The sequence below is a fragment of the Equus przewalskii genome, chromosome 17, assembly GCF_037783145.1.
Source record: "Equus przewalskii isolate Varuska chromosome 17, EquPr2, whole genome shotgun sequence".
In the NCBI taxonomy this organism is placed as follows: domain Eukaryota; kingdom Metazoa; phylum Chordata; class Mammalia; order Perissodactyla; family Equidae; genus Equus; species Equus przewalskii.
In genome coordinates, this window is record NC_091847.1 from 57,230,761 (window position 1) to 57,243,204 (window position 12,444).

The 12,444-nt window shown below is 36.5% G+C and overlaps 1 protein-coding gene and 1 long non-coding RNA gene across 21 annotated transcripts in view; one reads left to right on the forward strand and one right to left on the reverse strand.

Moving 5' to 3' along the window:
• The window catches only part of ZNF385B (zinc finger protein 385B), a 385,687-nt gene that overhangs the window by 187,234 nt on the left and 186,009 nt on the right, over positions 1 to 12,444 (reverse strand). Inside the window, exon 1 of one of the 20 annotated variants that reach the window (XM_070581608.1) lies at positions 4,818 to 4,959. The exons of the other annotated variants lie outside the window; for them this stretch is intronic. Coding sequence (XP_070437709.1) covers positions 4,818 to 4,827 — 10 coding nt within the window. The 5' untranslated portion in view covers positions 4,828 to 4,959. Of the gene's footprint in view, positions 1 to 4,817; positions 4,960 to 12,444 lie in introns of those variants that run through there. 20 annotated transcript variants of the gene reach the window in all.
• On the forward strand, positions 853 to 5,770 carry LOC139076823 (uncharacterized). Its single transcript, XR_011528810.1, has 3 exons — positions 853 to 897; positions 2,882 to 3,077; positions 4,927 to 5,770. It is a non-coding gene; the product is annotated as an uncharacterized lncRNA (long non-coding RNA).

The window sequence follows — 12,444 nt, forward strand, 5'->3', positions numbered from 1 at the left end:
GAAATGTGATGTTCATCTAGATTGTGAAATTCTGTTCTCCCAGGTCCCTGGAAAGCTAGGAAGAGTCTTAAATTACTGTATCATTGGTGCTTTCTGAATTCCACTACTTGCGGATTGTTTCTGCTGGAGAAATGTGCTGCCTACATATAGAGGAAAGAAACCTATAGTGTTCTTTTAACTCTGCTCCTCAAACTCCTTTTTCTGCTGTTACAGCCATAAATTACAAAGCAGGCTCGGGAACAGAGGACATATCTCCACAGTTATTTGTTATTAAAGGACTTCTATCACAGAAGAGTGGAAACATTGTTGACAAGATAGATTACCTAAAAAGAAGATAAGTTGAAAAGGCAAAGGGGAACGCATCATATACTTCAGAGTCGCTCATCTATTCTACTTTGCCACATCACAATCTTTACAGTGAAAGCACTCCTCCTTCTCCATCAGGTTTTCTCCTGTAGAGGTGGGTATTAATCTTACAAAGTAAAAGAAAGCAAAATAACCTGAGAATGAGGTTGGCAGGTTAGAGTTTTAATAGTATATCACAAAAGCAGGACAATCATTTGAGGGGTAGAGAATAAGAAAGAGAGAATGAATTGTGCACGCTCCTTTCAAGGAAACAAAATCTTCCACAGAGATGTATCAATGCTGAAATTCACTCAACTCCACAGGAATTCGTAAGTTTGAAATACTGTCTGATTCTCATTATGTCCTCTCAGTCAACTTCTTTAGCATACAATTCCACGCAGGTTGGTAAATATCTAAAAGCAAATATCATCTATATAGACAAAGGGAATGGTGACATTCTAGGCGAAAGTGATGTCACAAACAGATATGAATTCCAAATGATACTGAGTTCTCATGGTACTGGGGAAAATAAAACAATGACTTTACAGCTGAGTAAGTTCAATGTAGTAGTCAAAGAAAATACATTTCAATAGAACTGCCAGAACGATTAATCATTCTACATTTAATAGACTACATTAGCATCTAGAGATGTTAAATGTCTAATTTAGCCAAGGGTTACCTCTGAGCAAAAAAGAAAAAAGTTAAATTTAGATTTTATTCTGTTTTTGGTTTATGTCAATAGGTGTAGTCACTGGTTTAAAGAAAAACTAGAAGTTTATCTTTCTTTTTATGGATAGGATTAACATTGTCCTAGAGAGACTTCTGTATTTTGTGGATAATAATACTTTTGTCTCCCAAATTTAAATCTGTTTTTCTATAATAATTTTAAAAGACAGTAATCAACATAAAAAGGCACAACACATAAAATTATAGCTACCAGTTGGCATGGACTTGTCATGTACTAGGCAATGTGCAGAAGGTTTGATGTACATTATTTTGATTAATCTTTACGATACTGGAATTCTACAAGGTGGACATTATGATCCCCAAGTAAACTAAAGACAAGGAAACTGAGGCTTAAGAGGGTAAGTGATCTGCCAAGGATCACAGAACAAAGAGAGGGAGCTGGAATTCAAATCCAAGGATGTCTTGTTCTCAAGTCCCTCCTATCTATTTCCTCTTATAACTAAAAAGAGCAAAAGTTACAACAAATGACCGTAATTCACTTATTAGAACATCAATACTGGCTTCAAATATAAGTACTAAGTCAGACATAAGCTACTTCATACTGCAAACGTTTAGAAACATTTCAGTAAAATCAGTACTCTATAGGCTTATAGAGCCCTTAGAGATCCTCATCTAGAACCATGTTTCTCAACTTTCTTTTTTCATCATTGCATCCCTAAAGGGTCTTCTTGATGTCTTTTTCTTAATCACTCTCCATAAAATTGTAATACCACAGATACACCCTATGTCTGTTTATATACTATACATCTATCTGTGCTTTACGCATAAAAAGAGTTAAAGTTTTTTGCCTCCTAGAATGAAGCTTTGTCTCATAGGGGGCAATGAGAATGTATAATCTAGAGGATGTACCTCTTTGTTTTTCTTCCTTATTTTAAAACCTCCCAATCCACTGGCTATTATTTAAAATTGCATGGGATTAGGGCGTTAGCTTTTTAGCTTAAAGTTTTTCAGTGTGTTAAAATGCAAATACATAGAAAATGTTGGTGAACCACTAGAGGCCATTTATATCTGAGTGTGAATAGAAGAGCAGAGAGCCGATTTAGCAGGGGAAGGAAGGAGTATGTGAGGGAGCAGGGCAGTGGGGAGAACAAAGAGCCTCTGGTGCCGAAATACCTGTCAATCTAGTCCTGTTGAACCTGCTAACATGAAGAAAGTCCTTTAAGATGCTAGCTCCCATTCATGATGAACAAGAAATCTTAGTCATACTCCACCTTAGTGACCATCACCCTATTGATTAGTGTGTAAATATTAGGTTTCCTGCCTGTGAAGGATTTTCTGTTTGGTTCCTTTGAGTCCTGTTTGCATATTCCCATTTGCTATGTGGCCAAGAACAAGTTTATGTAATGTTCCAAAGAAACTTCTTGACACCATGGCTCATTTTAACCTACGTATGAATAGAAGACAGAGATGAATTCACAAATACTTCTTTCACATGCACTGTAAAATATAACTTTTAACTCCCAGGGGCCAAAATGGTCTTAACCATTGAAATAATTATAGCTCACAACTATAATTTAGAGTTAGCTCTGGTTGACTCTAAATTCGCACAGGGAAATAATTCACTCATCATACTGGAACACTGGAGTAAATAACTTAGTTTCAGCAATCCTAGAAAGTATGGTGAATCCAAACAGAAGTCAATAGTCAATAATTTAACAAAACAATAATTGTCTACCTTTTATTGATCACCAACTTAAAGTCTCGAGTAGCACAGTTGACATTTATAAATATTATCTATTTAATCCTTACAGCAATCCTATGTGATAAATATTTGTATCCTCATTTACAGAGGAGATGAGTTCAGAAAGGACAGGCGTTCTTTCTTAAACTGCTCAGAAGTGGAGGAAGAGAATTTCAAACTGTCATCTGAAGCTCCTGCTTACCACCTCAGCCACAGTGAATCATCTCAGTGAAATAACAGAAAGACTCAAGACTGAAAACTTTTCATTTCCAATCAAATGCAGAAATCTTGAGCAAATGGAGAGGTAGTGGATATGGCGTGTAAATATTTTGAGATTTTGCATGTAAGAAGCTACTGTGTAGATGATTTCAATTGAAGGATCACTTTTTTCTTTATAAACATTGTCAAGATGGGTATTGGTCAGAATTTTCTGACTTTGAAGGTTGTGAAACATATGTGTGTATTAGGATAAACAAAACGGTGTCTACTTCATACAAGCATAGGTGCACTTTCCAGAGGCCAGGACCACTGTCCTAAATTGTCTATATCACTCATTCCCTACCAATGGCATTGAGCCTTGTGATTTGAAGTGAGCTCTCATGTGAAAGGATGGCCCTTGTTCAAAATTTCCAGTGTATTTTGTATATGAATATATCACCTCTGACATGACAGGATAATGAAAACTAAGACGTTAGAAGTGGAATAGCAAAAACAAAGTAAAACTCTAAGAAGTCATTCTATAGAGGAGGTAACCCAATGGTTAGGAGCAGTGTTGAGGAGCCAGGACCCAAACCTGAGTCTCCTAATTCCTAGACCAGTATTTTCTTCATAACAGTACACTGCTACCAAGTAGAATAATAAATAGATCTGAAATTGCAGCAAAAATTGACCCCCAAAATACCTCATCAACAATAGATTTTCTCTGTGCAGACTGACCTAACATTTAGATGCACTGACAACAAAGTAAAAATATAATTTACATTTTAAATTACCAACATAGCTATGTTCACTATGTCCCAAATGGATTATCAAACATCCTTAAATAGTAACATTATAAATAACTCCAAAATAAAGGCTGAAATTGTTCTCACATGTGAAGTAATGTGTACAACTGGTCAAAGTATAACCATTGCAATAAAAGATGTTTTCACTTAATTTCCTGGAGGTTTCAGATGTTTGTATAGCCCTTATTAACTGGAAAATTCCTCAACTCATCATGCACTTACTGACATATCCTATTAGGAAAATGTTATTTTCCAAATAAATAATCCAAGGCATAAAATTCAGCCAGTGATTCACAATATTAACTTGACAGTAAATGAAGCAGTTTAAAAATGTTTATATAGCTTCCAATGAAATTCTTATTTAATTACGCTTCTCTATAAAGTGAGAAAGCTTCCTATATCAGATCTTCTGTGAATGGTTTTGGCAAATTTCTATTAAGACTAATGCATGCAAACACTGTATTTAAAAATATTTTATATTGTATAAGATATAATTGTGAATATTACTAAAAATATGCAGCATACTAATAATTTACCTTTTCAATGTTTTACTATTTGAAATTCATTTTAAAACTGACAATCTAGACATTTTCATATATTTTAACTATTAATAAAATAATCATGTAGAACCGGCGCTTTTTAGAAAATATACCATAACATTTTAACAGTACATGGAAGTCCAACATACCGTTTTAAACCAGAAGTCATGCTAACATTTAAATCTTGAAGACTCTGTTGTCTATAACAACTACTGATTAAATCCCAAAATATTACACTCATCTTAACAGACGGAAAAAAGTATAGTTATTCTAGTCATGACTGCCTCTTTAACTTACACACACATTTCCAAGATCATTCTGAGTCGCCAAACCACATCACCTAAAAGCTTCATAGGTCAAATAATACTAGTCATAGCGTTGCTCAGCACTATATGCAACCTATATAAATCTGGAAAACTACAGCCAAAGCCAAGGATACCTCTCTCTCTCTATTCCTATCACTTTAGGACAAATCTACCATTTGTAAGTTATGTTACTTACCGAGAAGCATGTTTCTTTGCAATAGTCAATCCAGCCAGTCTGTAATTTCTGTACAACAAAGGTTTAAAGAGCCGAGAAGTACGCTAACCTGCCACACGTTTTATTACAGATACAGCGTGAGCCTTCACAAACTCTTCCTTGTACCTTAAGGCTACTGGAGTACTGGACCAACGCCACTTGCTCACTGTGTACCTTGTTGAAACTAACAAACAATACAGTGACTGTCAGTAGATGCTGCCTCCTCAGCCTACAGAGCCAAAAAAAATGATGGAAAAGTAGGTTACTTCACTGGAGTTGGAGACATAAATTCTGAATCGATCATGTTGTTTCTCTAAAATTCCCAGTAAGATTTTCTGCTAAGTTCACAAAGAAAAAAAAAATTTTAACTTACGTAAATAAGCTTATAAAATCATATTTAAAAAAACATAAGTCCCCTCTTTTTCCCCAATGTTTTTTTCCTCTTTAAGAATTTAAAATCCATTTCACTATAAACTAGAAAGAAACGCTGCCACAAAATAAACTCTGCATAATATGCATGTTTTAAGGGAAGACTGAACATTAAAATTATATCACTCATCAAGGATCAGAGAATACAAACCTATTTATTATTTGGTGTTATGAGCTTGAACCTCCAATGAGATTTCAGCTTCACAATGGATTGTTTGTTTGACTCCAATACAAAGATAATTATTTCTGAAATAGGTTTCTCCGGAGAGAACAAACCTTACAGTTTTAAAGCAATGAGGATACTGCAGTGAACATTCAGCAAAGGAACATCTCATTTCTTTTTATTTTTCTACTGGATGTGTATTAACAATTTAAAAAGAAAAACCTATCTGAGCCCAAAGGAAGAACACACAGCATGCCAGCCAACACTAAAGCCAATAAGTTTAATGTGATCTCTGAGACTATGTTTTCTAAACTAGAAAATAAAATGACACTTCCAAATATTACATATTTTAATAATTATTTTAGTATTACCCTGCAACAAACATTACCTTTCACATGACAGAGGGCAGCAGTTAAACTGTATGTTCCTGGGTCCAAATCCTTGAGCAGTGACGTTTTATAGGCATTTGCTCATGGTTCTGTATTTCTCCATTCCTTAATTTGGGGATTCAACTTTTATATGACTAGCTACTTTTATTTTGCTCAAAGTAAGTTTGAAAAGCTAAAAACAGAAAAAGTGAAGGAGAGTCTAAGAAAAGTCTAAAATGGAAATGAATCTAGATGATAAAAGGAAAGCGGGGAGAGACTAGGAAGAAAGGATAGTTTGGAGCAAAGAGAACAAAGAGAGAGAGACGGCTAAGGATGATAACAGTAAAACATATCAAGGTCTGTTTATTTTTGGCCATTAGAAAATGTAGGCCTTTTATATAACAACCATATATTTGAATGTAGTGGTCTCAAGGATGACATACATAAATTCTTATCTTGGGTAAACTCAATAGAACTAGAGGGATGTGTGTGTTCATATCAATAAACATTCCTCTCTATTGTGGAAGGAGGCCTCTTTCCCTGCCCTGGACTGCCCATTCACTTTAACCTAGCGGTTCGCACACTTGACTGTGCATCACAATCCTCTGGAGGGCTTGTTAAAACAGACTGCTGGGCCCACTCCCCAGAGTTTCCGATTCAGTCTAGGGCAGGCCTGAGAATTTATATTTATAGCAAATTCCCAGGTGATGCTGATGCTGCTAGTCCTGGGACTACACTTGGAGAACCATTGCTCTGGCTCATTATGTTACTCCATCAGTTAGCATGAGAACAGTTTCCATTGTAAATTGGTGTATCACCATATTACGTAGATTGTAAGATTGTCCCCCCCCACCATTTTCACAGACTGTGTCTACAACTAATCACACCTTATGATAACGATACACAAGGCAGCACTCGGGACTGGTCCATGTCAGTGTGTGCATGGACTTGGTCATATTTTTTATATTTTTTGATATTTTTGAGTGATATCATGTGCTGAGTTTAACTGCCATATAACAATGTTTTTTTAAACTGACACTTTTTTTTTTTTAAAGCCACACCATGATTTGGCTCTAAAAATAAAAGCCATTGTATACAATGATGGCATATAAACAGGTATGGGGTCTATATTTCTTATTAGTGAAGCACACGTGGAGGAGGAATGACAGCAATCTCAGATTTTCTTGGAAAGCAGCATTCCACTGTATTAGAGGATAGAAGAAAGGTAACCACAAGTGGAAGAAGCTGTGGTGCTTGTGGTAAAGGTTTTGCCTATCACAGGCCCAGTAACGCAACTGAAGGGAAACTAAGTGGGCAAATCCCTCTGCACAGAAATTTCAAAGTGATGAGGTGTCGGTGTGAATAATTCACAGGTCCAAAGGGACTCTCTTTAAGGCTCTGTGTCATAGTTTATTGACAGTTTTTTTCTTTCTTAGTGATATATAAAGTAATGTGACAAAAAAATCTTAGGTTTGATAAAATACATTATTGGGAAATAAAACAATCGTTCCTAGTAGCAGTGATTTAAAAACTGATGATCAACATGTTGATTTAAAGTAGGTTTTTGTTATTATTCAAAGTGAGGTGTGAAGACTACCTAAAAATCACCGGGATGTCTGCTAAAAATGGAGATGTCTGGGACTACCAGGGGTCTACTGAAGCAGTATCTTTGGTTTGAGAACCATTGACTATTTCACCTTCAAGTAAATAGCAATTTAATAAGAATAGCACCACTGGAGGACACCTAAATGCCAGTGGTATAATACGTTTCTGAAAAAACTACTTTTGATTCCAAATCAATTACAGTAAACCTTTGTCGTTGCCTCAATGATTAAAACTATATGAAGACAGTTCTGTGACAGTTTATCTCCATAGGAAGTTTTAAAAACCAAAACACCAAACTGCATAAATATTCCAGTGGAGCTCTGTGAAAGCAGAGGGAAAAAAGCCAGAGGCAACGGTGGATGCTCACTTGACCAGGCCCAAAGCCAGCAGTGGTTGATAGCAAGGCAGGATACCAGGAAGAACAAGAAGATAGGAGCAAGACTTCTCCTATTAGAGACTCCAACACAGGCCCACAACTGACTGGAGTCCCTGCGCAGCCCTCCAGTGGTGTGAGGAATTTGCAGGAGGTGATACCAGAAAGCCAAGATATAATTGACCGACAGTAAAGTTCCCAGATATCGCTCAGCTTGTTTTCTGAGTAATCGGATAAAGGTATTGTTAGAGTAGATTTCTATGGTCCATTCCAGCTCTAAAATTACGTAATGTTTAAAAGCTTTTACAAAAGGGTGTGGCCTCTTTCAAAGTTTTATTAGGAAAAACCTCATGAAAGTAAATGACTGATCAATCAAAGAAAAAGGACATCTGTTATGGTTTGAATTGTGTCCCCCTCAAAATTCAAATGTTGAAGATACTAACCCCCAGTATCTCAGAATGTGACCTTATTTGGAGATTGGGTCTGTATAGAGGTAATCAAGTTAAAATGAGGGTTTTTGTTTTAAAGATTGGCACCTGAGCTAACACCTGTTGCCAACCTTTTTCCTTTTTTTGATTCTTCTCCCCAAAGCCCCCCAGTACATAGTTGTATATTCTAGTTGTAGGGCCTTCTAGTTGTGCTATGTGGGACGCCACCTCAGCATGGCCTGATGAGCGGTGTCACGTCTGTGTCCAGGATCCGAACTGGTGAAAACCTGGGCCATCAAAGTGGAGCATGTGAACTTAACCTCTCAGCCACTGGGCTGGCCCCAAATGAGGTTATTAGGGTGGACCCTAATCCAATATGACTGGTGTATTTATAAATAAGTGAGAAATTTGGATACAGATCGATACTGAGGAAAAATCACATAAAGAGACACAGGGAGAAGATGGCCATGTACAAGCCAAGGACAGAGGTGTGGAAGAGATCCGTAGAGTTCTCAGAAGGAACCAGTCCTGCCAACACCTTGATTTCAGATATCTAGACTCCACAACTGTGAGAATAAATTTGTGGTTAGGCACCCAGTTTGTGGTACTTTGTTACGGCAGTTCTAGCAAACTAACATAGCATCTTTACCAGGTGGTGGATATTAGGTATATGTAACTCCATAAACAGAATTGGAGAGATGACTACAACTCACTCCCTCTTTCTCTTAGAAGTTTGAATGGCAGTAGGACTAGTTATTTTGGGAAAGTTAGTTAAAACTCAGATGTTTTATATTTGTACTTTAATTTTTCCTTAATCAAGCTGGTCTTGTATTTGTCTGTTTAAGTAGATTCTGCTCCCCCGTCCCCCACAGAAGAACTAGCTGTTGGTTTTTTCATACTTGCTTTATTTTTTTTTGTATGTGGGATGCTGCCACAGCATGGCTTGATGAGCTGTGTGTAGGTCTGCACTGAGGATCTGGACCCACAAACCCTGGGCTACCAAAGCAGAGCTTGCAAACTTACACCACTGGGCTGGCCCCCTAACTTACTTTGATTTTAATACATTTTTTTCTAGTTTTTAAGATGCATACACAGCTCATTTGTTTTCAATTTTTGGTTTTTGATACTAAAACCTCTTAAGAGTACAGCTGCTTCTTCTTCTTCTTCTTCTTTTTTTTATTTTGCTGAGGAAGATTCACCCTGAGCTAACATCCATTGCCAGTCTTCCTCTTTTTTTGCTTGAGGAAGATTCGCCCTGAGCTAACATCTGTGCCAATCTTCCTCTATTTTGTATGTAGGTCACCACCACAGCATGGCCACTGACAAGTGGTATAGGTCTGTGCCCAGGAACTAAACCTGGGCAGCTAAAGCAGAACACGCCGAACTTAAACCACCAGGTCACAGGGCTGGCCTCATGAGCACGGATTTGGTAAGAAGTTTCCTCTTCCATTAAGATTTAGATAATCTATCATTTTTGTTTTGATTTTTCTCTTTTCCTTTACTTGATGGTTAAAAGAACTAACAGAGATAGAAATAAGATATCTTTTATTCTGTTTTAGTATTAATTAGGTAGTTTGGCCTCAGGCCAATCGCTCGCCTTCCAACAGCTTCTGTGATATTGGCTGTGTGAGGATCAAACCAATTAAATATGACAGTATTTGAAATCCTAAATTGCTATACAAATTTAAGTCATTGTTTTAATTATTTTTGACCAATTAGCGATACATAAAGAAATTAGAGTGCGCCTGGGGACATCAGAATTGCTTAACTTTGGAGTTTTAACTTTTCATTTCTGTTTGGTGTCCTATTAATCATCTCTCAAATTGTCTACATATTTATAATTTTATGGCAAAATAGCAACCATTCACCTACTAGCACAGTTTCAGTTGATAAATTTCATTAAAGGAGAGAAGTTATTTTAAAAACCCATCTCTTGAAATAATCTGTCATTATCATTGAAAATCAGGAGCGAGCATTTGCTGAGAGCCAGTTCTGTGCCGGCGCTCACTCTTCAGTGCTTTACATTCAATTCTCATAACAACCCTTGTCCTGATGAAGACGTGCAGGCTAAGAGAGAATAAGCAAATCGCCCAAGGTCACAAGTCTTCCCACCCAGTGCTCCTTCCGAGCTCCTTCCTTATACAAACCAGTGAATTGAGACAGCAGGCTTGAACTAAAGCTTTTCTCTAAGGATTTCCAGAGAACGTAAAATATTTAACATTTTTTGGAATTGAAAATCCAGATCATTTTTAAGTCAAAGGAAATTTGTTCCAAAAAACCAAGTGGTCCTTTTGTTTCATTTTGATTTTTTTTTTTTTTCCTTCAGGGGAGAATGGAAGTATCTGAGAGTAATCGCTTTACTTTGAACTATAACATTATTTCAGATTTTTCTATCATGCTAAATATTAAGTTTAGCACATCCTATGTATTAATTCAAGAGTCCTTATATTTAGCGTCTAAAATATATGTAAAATACTTTAGCAGCATTCATTTTTAACACTTAGTGCTTAGTTTTTACTTAAGACCACCTAAAGGCATTAACTACTATTATTTCTGGTGAGATGGGCTTAACTGAGGAAAAATTGTAACCTAATGAGCTTTTCAATTTTCCACAAGTACAGCTCTCTGTAGATGAAAGATAATTACGATTAACTAGGCTGCCACTTATTTGAATACTGTGAACAGATAGGGAGTTACATGAGTTCTGAGTTTGAGAATCCAGAATGCACCCAGAAAAGAGAAATAAAGAATAAAAAGATTTAAAATTGTTGTATGAGTGAAGATGTTCGCTATATTATGTATAGTCACAACTATATAGAAATATCCTAAATGCTCAATAGCAGAGGAATGGGTATGTTGATGTTATGAAATACTATAAAATATATTTAGTGATATAGGAAAATGTTCTCTGTATAACAAGTGGGGAAAACTATGTAGAAGTGGGTAAACTACACAGGTCATCTATGTAAAAGAAGCATATCCAATATCTATGTGAATCTTCATATATGTTCATATCTACAGAAACATGTTTAGAAGAAAATACTCCAAAATACGTTAACATTGCCAGTGCATGGGAAATTTTACTTTACTCTTTTCTGTAGTGTTACATTTTTTTGTACTAAAAAACTCATCTTAAAAATTGTACCAAATTTGAGCTTAAAAATTTGTACTGAAAAAACTCATCTTAAAAATTGCAGTGGAAGGGATTTGGCATTTAAAAGACAATATATGTAATTTACAAAAACCCGCAGGCAGAACTAGCTAATTTAGATAATCTCGCTTAGAAACCTTAAGTAAGTAAACGTTGAGAATTTGTCAAGTTCTCAAATTTCTTTTGGGCTCTAACGATCCTTTGATTCGACTGGAGTAAGGTTATAGACCTGGGCAAGCCAGCGGACTAAAGATGCAGGAAGCTCGCATTGATCACTGTCACAGTGCAAATGTACAGTAAGTGATGTGAAATAAACAAGATAAAAAGGAATGAGGATAATGGTAATACAATATTTATAGTGAGCTCCAGCCATCAATTCTCACAACTCCTCAGGGACCCAATCTCCTCACCTGTAGTATCTGCATCCATATAGATGAGCGTCAAGAGGCTGCGGAAAGGTGATGGCGGGATCCAGCCCGTGGATAGGCTTACCTGCATTTCTTTCAAGGCATTAAATCTTTTTAACCACTATGGTAGCATTGCCATTTCTACCCAAGTGTTCAACTTACATGAAAGAAATAATTTATATGCTGGAAAGATATGTCTCCCTAGAAACCTTTTATAATGCAGCCCTCATTAAACTGTTTATTCTCTATCAATGTCATCAGAAGATTTCCATGACGACTTTGTGACATACAATTAACATGGTTCAGACACATCAGATCTATTCACAACAGGACACATCAAAAGACTTATTATGTCATCAACGATGCTACCAGAGAGAGCGCCTGCTCCCCTCCTACACTGGATAACAGATGTTCAAATAATGCAATGTCAGTTTTCTTAAGATAGATGCTCAGATGCGTCAAGTATTTCAACAGAGTTAAATCAGAAATGCTACCAATTTTTAAAAAAATCTCTACCTGCCTAATAGGCATCCACCCTACCTTGCTTATTTTTATGCAAAGCCAGCTTGTCCTTTCAGGCAGAGTTTGCCTAGGGCAGCAAAATGCTCTGCAACTGTTTACCCCGTGTGAGTGATCATCACCTGGAGGGATGTGCTGCTTCTAACTTGCCTGTGGCGTTTGTTTG